Consider the following 14,541-nt stretch of genomic DNA (forward strand, 5'->3'; position numbering starts at 1 on the left):
ATATAGAATAAAATCAATTTATTTTCTATGAGCTTATTTGGTCTGGCAGTACCTGTGGGTGAACCCTCTGCTGCCTGTTTGATAGGAAGGCACAAGGGAAGGGACGCAGCTCCGACACCACGCAGGCAGGAGCTTCCCACACTCCTCTGTCCCACTGGACCCATAGGATCTGAACCGTGCAGGGTTTCCTGCAATTCCAGTTGATATCTGACACATGGAACCACTGGTGCCAGCTGCATTCCTGCTGGGATGGGCTCCTGCAGCAATGCTTTCAGCAGTACGGCTGCACATATGGAAGCCACATCCGTCATCTGGCTTCAACTCTTCTTTTCCAATCACCCCAGCAGCTGGAGAAATAACTATGCCAGGCATTTACGGTCCTTACTGCCTTGCTGCTGGTGCTGAGAGAGTCCCAATGGGATAACATGGCTGCAAGATAGCAGAGGCAAGCTATCTTACAAGAACAAGTCACTTCCAGCTGGGCATCACCTCCTCAATGCCACACAACCAGATCCTGCTGTGCTCCCCAGCAGCACAGTGGCTTCACTCCCACTCCAGCCCCATCCTCTCTCCACTCTCGGGGTGTCCCGTGGTGGGAGTCCTGCTGATCTCCCTCACACGATGCCATTGCGTGTGGGGTGAGTCCGTACCCGGTAGATGATGACAGCCGTGGCTGGGCACAGCAATAGGGCTGTCATGACAAGGATGGTGGCCAGGATGATAAGAACGATGACCCAGATGTCCAAGATGTGCTTGGGGAGGGCAGCGGGATCAGCAGGGATAGGGAGGTCCATCCTAAGAGGGAGACACAGATCAGTGATAGGGCTGTAGAGCCCAAAGCCTCCCCAAGGAGACCACATCCAGCCTTGGCCATGTGCTCCTTGCAGAGCAAACAGGCTTTGGCTAAAGCTCCTTCGAGACGCCGTGGGATTTACAGCATGCTTTGATGCAGCTGGATGGAAGCCCGGGAGAAAAAATGTTCCCTGTTAATTGCTGCTGCAATTAAAGGAACTAATGGAGCAAAGCTGCCAGCAGGCATCCCACCGGTTGCCCACTCACTTTGGGGTCTGCTGGCAGTGCAGAACGATGCTGCAGTGAGGCACTGCGGGCAGCCGGTGGGTGTCCAGCCCCAAGGCAGCTCTCTGGGGAAGCAGAGCACTGGAACGCACGGTGCCACGCAGCTCACAGCTCCCCGCACCCCCCGGTTCCCGCTGAGTCACGCAATTAACGGCTCAATTAGCAGAGCTGCTTCGGCACCACACGGTGGGCATCACCACCGCGGTGCCTCCCCTCCTTCTCAGCAACTCGAGCGCGCTGAAAACACGCGTGGGCTGCGCTCCCAGCGCCTCCTCGACGGGGCGGGGGTCCCACCGGTGGACACCGGGGCCGCTCCACGCCCGCTCGGTGCGCTCCGAGCTTCCCGGGACCAAGCGCGGTGCCGACGGCCACGCGTGGCTCGGGGCGGGGAGCAGCACCGCGCGGCACGAAGCGAACATCACGCCGGTACCCACGCCCCGGAGCTTGTCCCCTACCTGCGGCGCAGAGCGGAGGCAGCGTCCCGCCGAACACGGCCCCGGCACGGAGCGCGGAGCCGGGGCGGCCGTCGGGGGAGGGACGGGGCGGGGAGGGGAAGCGGGGCCGGGCGGGGGAGGGAGAGGGGGAGGAGGCCCGGAGGGGAGAGAGGGCTGGGAACTCACTCTCCAGAGTGAAGTCCGAGCCCCTGCAGCCCGCTGCGTGCCGGAGAAAGAGGGGATGGGGTAACGCGGCCACTGCTGCGGGGTGTGGGGATGGATGTGGGATGGATGCGCCGTGGGACCAGTGATACGACTCTAGGGTACGGCATGGTGCTGCGTCAGGAAAAGGTTCTGCACCAGAGGGCAGTGGGCATGGAACAGCTTCCCAGGGCAGGGGTATGGCCCGGAGCTGCAGGAGCTCAGGAAATTTTGGACACCGCTCAGCCATAGGGTTTGTGCGTTCCTGTATGAAGCCACAGTTGGGCTCGGTGGTCCCTGTGGGTTCCTCCCAGGTCATGACACTCTTTCATTGTATTCTATTGACATTTCATGGCTGAGCACCGTCACAGATCACTTCCATCAGCTCAGCAGCCCTTCGCTCAGAGCCAGGCAGGAGCCCACAGCAGCTCAGCCCTCATCAGCCTCCAGTGCAGCCTGGGATAAAGCCACACGGGCTCTTATCACCATGCAGAGGAAGCATCACAGTCGTGGATTTCCTCCACAGCCGCACAGGAAGGGCAGGCGGCTGCTGGAGCTGCACGACACCGCAGGGTTCACACAGAGGAACCTCAGTTCTATACCCAGGAGCTGACTTCATGAACCCTGCCTGCAGAGCACAACAAAGCATAGCGCCCGGACCTGACACACATCAGCAGATCTCTGGGTTGTTCTGTGCTGCTCACTTCTCAGTAAAGAGTGGCTGTGCCTGAGCCCTGCACAGGGACAATCAGGAGCTGCAGGCACAGCTAGGGCACTGCTGCTCTCCTCCTCCCCACAGCCAGCGCACTGCTTAGGAGGCAGCTGAATGCAGCAATGCAACGCTGCAGGAAGCACCTGTGCAATGTACAAGCAACACAACGCTGCGAGAGGCACCCAGGCCATGCACGCCCAATGCAACGCTGCAAGTACCCATGCAACAACAAACAGCGGTGCACTGCGAGAGGCCACAGGAACACTGCAGGGGGCATTCAGGCTCTGCAGGCCGTACACGAGCTCTGCACACAGTACAACAATACAACAGGGCGTCAGCGTACCATCTCATCCCGCCCGGCGCCGCAGGGGTTAAAGTGACAGGTCACGTGGTCTCCGCCGCACGCGGGGGCGGCGCAGCGCGGTGACGTAAGCGCGGCGCGGCGCGTGGCGGCCGTTCCCTCCCAAGATGGCGTCGCTGCTGCAGTCGGAGCGGGTGCTGTACTTGGTGCGCGGCGAGAAGGAGATGCGGGCTCCGCTGTCGCAGCTCTACTTCTGCCGCTATTGCAGCGAGCTCCGCTCCCTGGAGTGCGTCTCGCACGAGGTAACGGCCGCCCGGCCGCGCCGCGCCGGCATACAGAACGGGGCGCTGCCCTCCGCGCGCGCTTACTGGCTATCTCGTCTGTCGCTTACTCGCGACTCGCCTCGTCATTGGCTCGCGGCGCCGGCCGGGGGTGAGCACAGCGGTGCCCGGGCTTGGCGATGCGATTGGCTGTCCGTGACAGAGGGGGCGGTGCTTCTCGGTGGATTGGCTCAGTGATCCTGTCCATCTGCGGAGTTTGGGCTGTGATTGGCGAGATCGCACGGGGCAGGGGTGGGACCGCGTGTAGAGGGCCGAGCTCCTGCGGGGCGGTGCGGCCTTGTCCTGGGCCCTGGGCTCTGGTGGCCGCTCGGGCTCCCTAAATCGATTGCCCGGTTATACCGCGAATTAAGAAAGCATCGGAGGCTAAAGAAGCGTTACGAAAAGCATTAGATTCCTTGAAGAGGCGTCTCTGCAAACCGTAAAGCCTCCCGGGAACAGAAAATAGATGTGTCACCATCTGCCTCCATCGCGCTGCTCCCGGGAGGCCTCAGGCCTGGTTCCTAACTGTGGATGCTTCCTAATTTGGGCAGGGTCTCCTTCCTGTTACCGTTGTGCTAACTGACAACGTCAGTTTGTGGCAGCAAAACATTTCCTGAAACGTGTGGCTTTGTGCCCGCTGTGGGTATAAGGCAGAATAAATGTAGATGGAAATGGCTAATAGTGCATTGCAGCCTGCTGTCTGGGCTCAGAAGTGACACTGTGGGATCTGCAATCATCCAATGGCCTTTGCCCTGTACCAGGCAGAGTGCTTTAAGTGCCTTAAGAAACCTCCCAATGTTATTAAACATCAGTTTTTGGCTGAGACAGCCAGAGGTTTCAGATACTGAAAGAATACCTCAGGTCCTCTCTGGCTTCGCCATCCTGTCTGCAGGCAAAGCCTCACGAATAGCACAGCAGTTTCCAGCTGCAGTCTGTGTGCTGCAGCATGGCAGAACAGTGACATGTCTGTGTTGTCCCTCAGGTGGATTCCCACTACTGCCCCAGCTGCCTGGAAAACATGCCGTCAGCTGAGGCCAAGCTGAAAAAGAATCGGTAAGGTTCATTTGTCATCAAGGGCCACCATTCAGAGCGGCTTTGTCCTTACATTGTGAGCACCCAACTACACGTACCTGAAGTCCCCTTCAAAAATTACATCACTTGTTACCTTTTGGTTTGTCTTGGGGAAAAATTGTTCTCCCATGATGTTGATTTAATCTTAATTTGCCCATTGAGTGTGTGTTCCTGTGCCTGTGGGCTGCGTTAGGAGCACTGTGATGGGCTGACAATTGGACTGGATGATCTTGGAGGGCTTTTTCAGCCTTAATGTTTCCATGATTCTAAGGCCTTTCTTTCTCCAGGTGTGCTAACTGTTTTGACTGCCCCTGCTGCATGCACACCCTTTCCACCCGGGCCACTAGTATTCCTGCTCCACTCCCCGATGACCCAGCCAAAACTACCATGAAGAAAGCATATTATTTGGCCTGTGGGTTTTGCCGCTGGACTTCCCGGGATGTGGGCATGGCAGATAAGTCTGTTGGTAAGTGACGTGCAAAAATACAAGGCAAATAGCAGTCCACCATGTCTAGTGAAGGTAGAATACAACCAGCCTAATTTATGGCTGTATGATAAGCATAAGGTTTGTCTAGGTTTTGAGTTGCAGTTGGGAAAATGCTTTTCTGGTGAAATCTCATCTGAAGAGCTGAGTTTAGTGTAACATCTGACCCCCTTCCATGCTTGTGTTACCTGACTTATCAGAAAACTGTCAGACGTGGATCTTTGTCAGTAGGTGTGCTCTCTCTCCCAGCTGAGAACTTGCTTCAGTCTTTGAAGTTACTCAGTCTGACAGCACAGAAATCTTGCTCATTTCCTGTCACTTCTGTTTGTTTAGGCTTATTTCAGAGGTATTAGTCACTGTGTGCCCCTGTTTTTTCTCTTCATGACAGAAATGGAACAGAGCTTTTGTCTATTTCTCAGTCCATAGGAAGGAAATATGTACCAGGCTCCAGGAACGAGGCTGAGTAGAGCAGGCAGGTTCTCTTTGACTCCTAGTGTTCGTATGACTGAAGACTTGGAGGTGAAGGTGCAGAGACGTGGGCAGCTGTTAATAAGAGTAGTTATAAACTGATGTGCATACTGCCATAGTCACCCTTAGGTGCTGTTCTGAGTATTCCTCAAGCAGAAGTTGTTCAAAAATGCAGTGTAAAACCTGAACAAGTCACTTCAACTCAAACCCTGCCCGTGGAAAGCTCATAGAGGTATATATTTATACAGGTACAAACTTAAGAACTGTGATCGTAAGAGTAGTGAATAGGGAATGCCATATTTCAAAGCTAGGACTGAGACAGGTGGATATAAGGGGTGATTTCTATGTGGAGTCTGGAAATCTCCTCAGGACTTTGTTTTATTCTCTTGCAGCTAGTGGTGGCTGGCAGGAACCAGAGAATCCTCACACACAGAGGGTGAGTGAAGGGGTAGGCCACCCTTGGGCTGAGATGGCATCAGCTAAAAAGAACTGCTAGAGGTGCCAGGCCATCTCAATCTTGGGTTTTGCACCTGTACAATTCTTCTGGTGCCATGTCCAGTTCATAATCTCTGCCTTGACTGAATTCAGTGGAAGAAAGGCCTCTTAGAGGCATACCCATGGATGTCGTAGTATGAAATTGCTTGTTTGGGAGGATTTCCACTGCAAACATGGTAACAAGTGGCACTGTTAAAATTGCAGTAATGAGCATGCTGTCTATGTGTCTGAGTAAGCCTGCTATTTAATGAGAAGTGTTCTTAACCTTTGATGGAGCATATCAAATTTTGCCTTACTGGTCTCCCTTTAAAACTCTTAATAAGTTTGAAAGCACGCTTTGGAAAAACTAAAGGATGATTCTAAACAGGGACAGTTACTAACTGGAAAATCAGAACAGGATGCTGTTTTCTGGGAGGCCTCGTTCTCAGAGGACCATCAGTTTGTCACCCATGATGCGCAACAATAAATTTAAAGACACAGCAGCTTCTTTATGTATATCCTGTGATATACTGGAACTAGGAACGGAATGAAACAATTAGCAGGAACCCCAGCTTGTTCACACTGAAATATTGCAGCTGGTGTGATGTTTGTTCTTCTTTCACTGGGTATCTGTTCCTCTTCTTAACTCCAGATTAACAAGCTGGTTGAGTACTACCAGCAGTTGGCTCAGAAAGAGAAGATCGAGCGGGACCGGAAGAAGTTGGTGCGGCGCCGAAACTACATGCCTCTGGCCTTCTCGGTGAGCTGGGAGTCCTGTGCTCTCAGAGCAGGCAAAGTGATGCACAGCAGCCTCACCTTGGAAAATGATTGTTAGAGGTGTAGCATGATAGGGCTACTTTGCTTTCTCTTCTTTTTTTCAATTGAGAATAACGTGAAGAAAACGCGCTAGGATTTCGTTAGGGATGAGTAGTTCTGCACCCTTTAATTTGTACTATATTGCATTTTTCTGTAATAATCCTCTCTGATCGTGTCAGAAGGGTTTGTACTTGCCAGGCAAAGGAGTGCATATCTAGCAGTGAAGTGCATTGCAGCTGTAGTTACGATATGGTGGTAGCCTTCTTAGGAAAGTTGCATACTGCTGCTCAGTACCAAATCAGGATTGTCCTGCACTTTGCTGCATGAAGTCTCAACTGAAATTAATGTTAAGACTTGATTGTGGCCTGAATTACTTGTTCATTGTAACTGTCAGGTAAATGCTTACTTCGTTCAGCTGGATGACTCCGCATATGCTTGCTACTTCTCAATTAACTGTGCCTGCTCTGTGCCCTTGCTTGTGTCTTATGGCTGCATTTTTTTGTCTCCGTTGCTACCTGCTGCTATTTTGGGGGCTCTCCACAGCAACACACTATACATGTAGTGGTAAGTCTTTTCACCATTTCTGCTGGTGTTAAAGCTCTCATACCAACTGAAGGGCAGTAACATATTCTGCTCTTCACCTTTCCTCAGGGCCTCTGACTTGAATGAGTATAGAGCAAAAGCACCTGAAAGCTAACTAGTTAGAGGGTAATGTGTTTAAAAAACATGGTTTTTGCTAGTTTGGAAACAGAGCGTTGCCTTTGGGTAAGTAATTCACAGTTGAAAGGCAGTTCTTCACAAATCTCAGCCAAGAGCTCCATCCGCATACCTGAGGGAACTGGTACTAGTCTCAGTCTTCTGATCTGTGAGGATCAGGGTAGGCTGATGCTCAGATTTCTCATTTGGTAAGAAATAAATTTTCAGTTCTGCCCAGAAGGAAGATCTCTGCTTCCAAACATCATGTGTACAGTTCAGCTGCGGAAAGCAGAGGAGTAGCTCAGCTGTTCCTGCTGAGTGGTTGTGCCTGGTGAGAGAAACATACCTTTAGGTAACAAAGCTCATAGGAAATGGAACCTTCCAGCATCTGTAGGAGTGCAGCAGGGAGAACATTTCATATGGACACATAGCCACGTCTACCTAGTTCTTACGCAGTTGAACTCTCATTCTGCACGACTTGACAAGCAGTTAAGGGAGAATATGTTAGTACTGTAGGCTGATGGTTTAGAAACAACAAAAAATGTTATAAGCAATATCCACAAACATTAGTCTCTTCAGTTATTTTCTCCTCATTTACAGTTTGAGCGGGGAAAAAAAAATCTTGAGTGGCCTTGAATACCTTTCCCTTTCTGCTTTAATTTGCTTGTTTCCCTATGCTTATCATGCAGCTCAAAGAATGAGTTTGCAGTAGGTCTTGTTGCTCTGGAAGGAAGCAGACCTCAGGCTGACAATGCCTTTTTGTTCCTGTAGGACAAATATGGCCTTGGAACCAGACTACAGCGCCAGAGGCCCGGTGCTCCCATCAGTGCTCTTGCTGGACTCTCGTGAGTGTCACCTAACAGAAACAAGTACATTCTCACATCCCTGTGCACTTACTGTTGTCTTGCACTCCTAGCACCGCCTGCCTTCTGTGGTATAACGCAGTGCTATCCTTGCTGTCTGTCAGAGCATTTGTGCTGTGTTTTATGACTAAGTTTCTTGGTGTTTTGCTTCAGTCTGAAAGAAGGAGAGGACCAAAAGGAGATCAAGATTGAGCCAGCTGATGCAGTAGAAGAAGTAGAACCCCTTCCTGAGGATTACTACACAAGACCAATCAATCTGACTGAAGGTAATACCTTAACATTTTGTCACTTTGTCCATTCATTTTATAACACAGTGTTTGGAAACGTGTCAATGGGTTCCTAGTGGTTTAAGGTTTTAGCATGCTGGGGTTGAAATGGTGTGAAATTTGTGATTTTCTAATGGCACTTTTGATTGCAGCTCAGCAAAAATAAATAAATAAATAAGGAAAGCTCAGATCCAAAACCAACTTCTTTGCTATTGTTACATTTTTTCACTGATTGTAATTTTTCTGCATGTGAGATTTGGGTGAAGGAAAGACCTGACATCCTTTTTCAAATAATAGCAGATAATAAGGAAGTAGTTGTGCTGCTGGTGAATTGGCACCTTATCTGACCTGTTAAGTAACAGTTGTGCATCATTTTGACATCAGGTTGGAACAGCTTACGTATGCTTGTGAGATAGTTGACTCATGATTCAATCAGCACATATTGTAGATTGGTCCAAGAAATGAAGGAGTAAGTGGGATAAAACAGCAGGAACAGGAAGCAATGTGAACTTTCTACTGAGGTGGTTCTAAGCAGGACAGATGTCCTCAGTTCTGCAGGCCTACAAAGTTCACACATATTAAATAATTCATAAAAGATTTTTGGGAAGGCATGGATGGTCTCCTTTCCTCATGAGGCTCTGTCAGCGTTGAGAAAATAGGATGCTGGTGAAGAAGACAACTTCTGCATTGAGGGGAAAGGCTGCCAGGTGGCTCGCTGCCTGTTAGACAGTGGTGAGGAGACTCTTTTATGGAAGAATACCATGGGGAGTTTGGCTGCTGAAGTTCCTTGCCTGTGTAACTGTAGTCAATAATTCTTTGTGTGAGTCTGAATTACGCAAACTCCTTGCTGCAAAACTTTGTCTTCTACTGAAGCAGCACCCAGCTGTGACAGTAACAAAGCTATGAAATGCCCTTTGCACACATGCTGTTAGACCAGTGCATATGTACAGTCTGGCTTGAGTTTCAGTGCGTGGATAAGTTGTAAATTTGGTCTCCTTTGTGTCACCCAGTGACGACACTGCATCAGCGCTTGCTGCAGCCTGACTTCCAGCCAATCTGTGCTTCCCAGCTCTACCCACGTCATAAGCACCTCCTGATCAAACGTTCACTGCGCTGTCGGGTGAGTAATGACTACAAAACAGTAATGACTTCTTCTAGGCTCACAGGACTCGGACTATGGGAAATGAGCTCTGCATTTCTTTTTTAAAAGAAACTGCTCAAATGCTTTTGGTGGTTGAATACTGGAAGCAGCGTGAGGAGATTAGGGAGGCTGTCGCATCTCTGGTGTGATGACAATGCAGCTACCCCTTCACATTATTGAAAGACATGTAAAGACACAAATATGGATTTGCGGAAGAGTCTGTGTGTCCTGCCATACAGAAAGAGAAGAAAAGCAGGGAGCTGGATCATGAAGACGGGCAAGAATTAAATCCAGTTTAGGAACGTTTTCTAGGAAATCATTTGTGTCAAACAGTGCCTGTATTTAAGGAGTGGCCCACAAGGAGGTCAGTCTTGGGTTCCAGCTATTTCTGCCTTCCTTCTGCTGCATCTGAGTATTTTTTAGCTTGGTTCCAAGTTGTATTTCTGAAATTGCACCTATAGAACTGATAAGACACTTTCAAAGTATCAATAACTTGCCACCATTGTGGCTACATGCACCCCAAGATAGCTTGATGTGTACTGTGCTACAGGTTGGTAATGCTGTGGTTAGTGGCCCTGTGCCTGCAGCTCTGGTTCATCTGCTTGTGAGCATATGCTATCTTTTGGTGCTAACAAAAATATCTTTGTGTCTAGAAATGTGAACATAACCTCAGCAAACCAGAATTCAACCCAACATCCATCAAATTCAAGATCCAGATGGTTGCTGTGTAAGTAAGATGTGGGGGGTGGGGCCAGCAACTGCCTACCAATACTTAGAGCCTTATATTTTCATTTCTTTTGTGCTCTTGATTTGACCTTGTGTACAATTGTGTAATCTGTTAAAATGATATAATCAGTTCATGTATTTGAGTAATTTGTAGTAAGTTTGCTCCCTGATGTATTGGAAGCTTGCTGAGGACCTCAGCAGTTTGAAAAAGGCAATGCATGCTGTTCAGCTCCATGTAGTAGCAGGAGTTGTAGGTTTAGCCTTACACAGCAAAAAGCTCTTCATTTATTTGCTTGATGTAAGCTAAGCTCTACTAGCATTGAACATGCCAGCCAGATGCCTGTGAATACTTGCTTCAACAGGTAGGTTACAGACAGCAGTGCAGTTTATCACATTCATTTGCTCTGTTGCTGTTTTAGTAACTACATCCCTGAAGTGAGAATCATGTCTATTCCCAACCTGCGCTACATGAAGGTCAGTGTTTTTTTCCAGAAACATTTTAGGGTAAGATATAACTGAGAGGTGTGGATGTGGGATTGTTTCCTGAGGGCTCTGCTAGCTTTGTTTAGAGAGAGTGCAGGGCTTAAGGGAGCGGTCAGAATAACACTGCCTGCACTTGTCACTCCACGTGAGTAGATTACAGTGCAGTCTGATATCTGGCATAGCAAGTACATGCTGGTGTCTGAAGAATAAAAGGTGTGGAGAGCTGCATGATGTTGCCAGCATTCTGGAGGAATGGGGCTGTTTGCTGTCCATCCTTTGAGTAAGCAGTGTGATTTTTTTGAAGGTGTCGATCAGTCACAGAGTGTGGGGGTACTAACGATAATGATGACTTTTAGCATAATTACTTCTTGACTTGCAATTCTTGAATCTTTCCAGGAAAGCCAAGTTCTTCTGACTCTGACCAATCCAGTGGAAAATATAACACATGTCACGCTGCTGGAGTGTGAAGAAGGAGACCCTGACAACATTAACAGCAGTGCCAAGGTATTGTACCTGCTGTGCAAGCCAGGCCTGTTCCAAGGCTTTCTGCTCCCATTTATCTTTCCTCAGGTCATACCTTTAGTCCATACTGACTGTGTTTCCTTTTCTTCCTGGGAGGTTCAAATTACCACCGTCAGTGTAAACATCAGCTCTTAGTGTATTTTAAAATTCTGTCTGATCATTGAGATTCAGAACCCAAGGGAGAAATATGTCACTTCAGAGATAAGAGTTGTAAATGAGTTGTAGTGCCAGAGGAGGGAGAAACCAAGGGTGAATCATTCTATTAAGCTGTAGGTGATCTTAATTCAGAAGGGAATTACTTTGTCCTGTTTGTGGTGTAGATGGTGGTCAGTACTGAAAGGTTTCTGTTTTGTTTCAGGTGGTAGTTCCTCCCAAGGAGCTTATTCTGGCTGGCAAAGATGCTGCAGCAGAATATGATGAGCTGGCAGAGCCTCAGGACTTCCAGGATGACCCTGAGTGAGTGCTGTCTGTCCTGTAGGGATCCTGTCCCTTAAATACTTGGCACTTTAACCAAGTAGCTTGCTATGTACTCTCTCTCTTCAGCATGTTGTGGGTGTTGTTGTTTTTTTTTTTTTTTTTAAATTGTTAATTTGTTTAGTTTTGTGATCAGAGAAGAGCAGTGCAAATCTTTCTCTTCTGTTTGTGGTTTGGACTGTTCAGGAGACATTTCATTCCTTCAAAGCAAGTATGGTGTTAGAGCAGTTGAGTTATAGGTGGTGGTACTGATTCTCTCTTCAATACTCTATGTAATCCTTTCCTTTGCAAGCAGAGGGTTCAAAGAAGTGATGGGAACCACACAGTAGTGTGTACAACAGAGGTGCCTCCAGCTTTTGAATTGAAATACACTCTGCAGCCTCTTACAGAGCAGCTTGAACCATATATTATGGCCTTTCTCTGTTGCATAATTAGGTACATAACTTCCATGGCCAAAGCAGGCATGTTCTGTTCTGCCAGCAGCTGCCAGCTTAGAGGAGGGTAGTGCATTCTGATCTTGAGGCAGGAGGGGCTGTGAGTCCCCTGGGAAAAGAGCAACAGCCACCAACCAGAGCAATTGTTCTAGTGAGGCATGTTCAGCCCGTGGACTGTAAACTGAGCATCCCCCTTACTTCGTGTCAGAATAAATCTCTCAGAACAATAGATGGAGAACTCAGCTGACCCAGTTCTTTTGTTTTCTGTTTTGCAGCGTTATTGCCTTCAGAAAAGCCAATAAGGTAGGAGTTTTCATCAAGGTTACCCCACAGAAAGAGGAGGGCGACGTGACCGTGAGCTTTAAGATGAAGCACGAGTTTAAAAACCTTGCTGCTCCAATCCGGCCCAGTGAGGAATGCGATCAGGTCTCAGAGGTCATCTGGCTTACCCACCACGTTGAGCTCAGCCTCGGTCCAGTGCTCCCCTAAAAGCTCCCAGCACTCGTGTCCCCATGGCTGGCCGCAGGATGGACTGTCAGTGAAAGAATGCACCCTGGTGAAACCTTCTGTGAAAGCTCCTGTGTGATGTGTGGGTGTGTGCCACAGGCTGCAGCCAGGCCATCAGGAGGAGGCTGCGTGGGTGAGGGTGCTGTGGTTTGGGATGACTTGTTCTCTCTTCTTATCGTAGTGCCCACTAACTAAAGCTCTGCTTCCCCACACTGCCACAGGCTAGTTTAACTCACAGCACGTGTTTCAGCACGCAGATAGAGCTAGCTTTCTCCAGATTTGTGTTACTGGCTGAATTTGGCTTTATCAACAAAAAAGAAACCCTATTGTTTTTCTTCTTCTTTCAAGTCAGCCCACAAACCTAATGTTACATACACAAAAGTGAACTTTTTCCCCACACAGAGCTATGCCCTTCTCAAACAAACATTTTAGGAGGTGGCAGTGTCTGCTGCGTTACTGATGAGTCTGTTGCTGCAGCATGATGCTTTCTTTCCTTTGTTTTTTGCTTCCTGTGAGGATACCTCAAATAACTGTGGGGCACTCAGATGTACAACCCTTTCTGTTCTTGTGAAAAAACACTCTGGCACATGTAGTTTCCTTAGCCAAAGTGGTAAATCTTTTCACAAAGGAAACGGTCTCTTTGTCTTCAGTCCCAGAACGTGATATACTGCAGTGTTCATGGATCTGACTGGCCACCAACCACACTGTAGGCTCGTTGTGTTGCAAGGTGGATGTGGTAGTGTGAATTATTAGAAACTGGGAAGTCCCGTTGTGCTACATTTCTTTACTGAGGTGAGAGTGGTCCTGAGAGGCTGCCTGTCAATCTTTGTATTAATAAATGTGTGTTAATAGGGATAGCAATCAGTACTAAACTTGGAGAATTGAGATTAGCTCTAGCATACAAAAAACTACTGAGGCTGTCCAAGTTCATACTGTCTTTTCCAGCTGTGGGAGTGGGGGTATAAAGGAGGAAAGGCTGTTCCACTGTAACTAGCATACACTGTACCACTGTTTAAAAAGCAGAAAAAAATTATCTGGGGTGTAATTCGGCCATAGCCCAAACTAAAACTTTAATTAAGAAGAGTGTATGCAGGGTACTGAATGCCAGTTCACTGCAGTAGTACAGTGCGAGTGGGTGAGATTGTTTGTCCTTGGGAGACTTCAGTTTCATTCCCAGTTCAATGTTTACTTTCATTACCCCCTTTCTGATGGGCTTTGATGTGCTGGCTTTGGAAGATGTTTGTGTATCGGCCAAGGACAGCTTTGTTGCTCACTGTGCTGTGGTTCTGCCACCCCAGAGCTGCAAATCCCTGTGTGGGAGGGAGGGATAAGGCCACATCTCCTGCAAACCAAGCAGCCTGCCTTAGTGTGCCCACAGGGGTGGTTTCCCTATGCCTGGAAGGGAAGCACCTCCTTACTGCCCTGCTCCTGCAGCACCTCCCAGAGCAGCAAGTCAGCACGTTTACAATGCCTAGGTTACACACAGGTATCCAGCATGAGTTTAAGAAGTGTAGTTTGTATTTATTAACGTATAGCACTAGCGTCTGCTGCTGTTTTACCTTCCAGATAACAAAACACTTAAACCATGGCCATCAGTTCTCTCCTTAGCCGCAACACTACTACCTATGGAAGCAGCTTTTGGGATGCTGCTGGCTGATGGAGCCCTCTGGCTGCAGCTCCCGGTCCCGGTGCCACCAGAGGCATTGGGATGGGCTCTGGCTGTGCCCTGTGCTACTGGACAGTGACGGGCTGCTGGGCTCTGTGCCTCACCGACAGCTGCTGGGTGCGCAGGTCGGTGGCTGTCCGAGCAGTCCGTTGTGCTCGGTGAGATGTTCCTCTCCTTTAGGTGCTTGTAGGTGATAGCGATGCCGTGAGCTGTGTCTGTCCGTCTGTCTGTCCTTGCTCCCGGAGCGCAGGAGTTCTTGCCCATCGGTGTTACCCGTTAATGACAGGCGACTGTTGCCTTACTGCTTAACTTCATGTAGTAATCTTCAATAAAGCGACCTTGGCTCTCAGGCTCTGCACTGTTATTTACACCGCCGTTAATGGGGAAATAATAATAATTGAAATA

General features: G+C 48.8%; 2 protein-coding genes across 3 annotated transcripts; one reads left to right on the plus strand and one right to left on the minus strand.

The window, feature by feature from the left end:
• Positions 1-3: 3 nt before the first annotated feature.
• SMIM3 (small integral membrane protein 3) lies at positions 4-2,906 on the minus strand. Of its 2 annotated transcripts, none has more exons than XM_085236734.1 (2): positions 2,768-2,906; positions 4-795 (listed from the first exon to the last, which is right to left on the minus strand). In XM_085236734.1, the coding sequence occupies exons 1-2, from the start codon at positions 2,773-2,775 to the stop codon at positions 615-617; spliced, it is 189 nt and encodes a 62-aa protein (XP_085092860.1). In that variant the 5' UTR covers positions 2,776-2,906; the 3' UTR covers positions 4-614. The 2 variants fall into 2 exon arrangements, with proteins under 2 accessions (XP_085092860.1, XP_085092861.1); XM_085236735.1 differs by lacking the exon at positions 2,768-2,906 and adding an exon at positions 1,533-1,663.
• Positions 2,888-14,485, plus strand: DCTN4 (dynactin subunit 4). The gene is made up of 13 exons (XM_003210402.5): positions 2,888-3,027; positions 4,028-4,098; positions 4,404-4,582; positions 5,461-5,504; positions 6,195-6,302; positions 7,826-7,899; positions 8,071-8,183; positions 9,194-9,303; positions 9,978-10,051; positions 10,470-10,524; positions 10,930-11,037; positions 11,414-11,511; positions 12,239-14,485. The coding sequence occupies exons 1-13, from the start codon at positions 2,893-2,895 to the stop codon at positions 12,450-12,452; spliced, it is 1,383 nt and encodes a 460-aa protein (XP_003210450.1). The 5' UTR covers positions 2,888-2,892; the 3' UTR covers positions 12,453-14,485.
• The last annotated feature ends 56 nt before the right edge of the window (positions 14,486-14,541 follow it).

The sequence above is a fragment of the Meleagris gallopavo genome, chromosome 15, assembly GCF_905368555.1.
Source record: "Meleagris gallopavo chromosome 15, MGAL_WU_HG_1.1, whole genome shotgun sequence".
Taxonomy (NCBI): domain Eukaryota; kingdom Metazoa; phylum Chordata; class Aves; order Galliformes; family Phasianidae; genus Meleagris; species Meleagris gallopavo.

Bases quoted from the DNA above. Each gene is read 5' to 3' on its own strand.
- DCTN4 (XM_003210402.5), top strand. From the start codon at position 2,893: ATGGCGTCGCTGCTGCAGTCGGAGCGGGTGCTGTACTTGGTGCGCGGC. The intron at 3,028-4,027 runs GTAACGGCCGCC...GTTGTCCCTCAG, and splicing joins TGGAGTGCGTCTCGCACGAG to GTGGATTCCCACTACTGCCC. The intron at 10,525-10,929 runs GTCAGTGTTTTT...GAATCTTTCCAG, and splicing joins CCAACCTGCGCTACATGAAG to GAAAGCCAAGTTCTTCTGAC.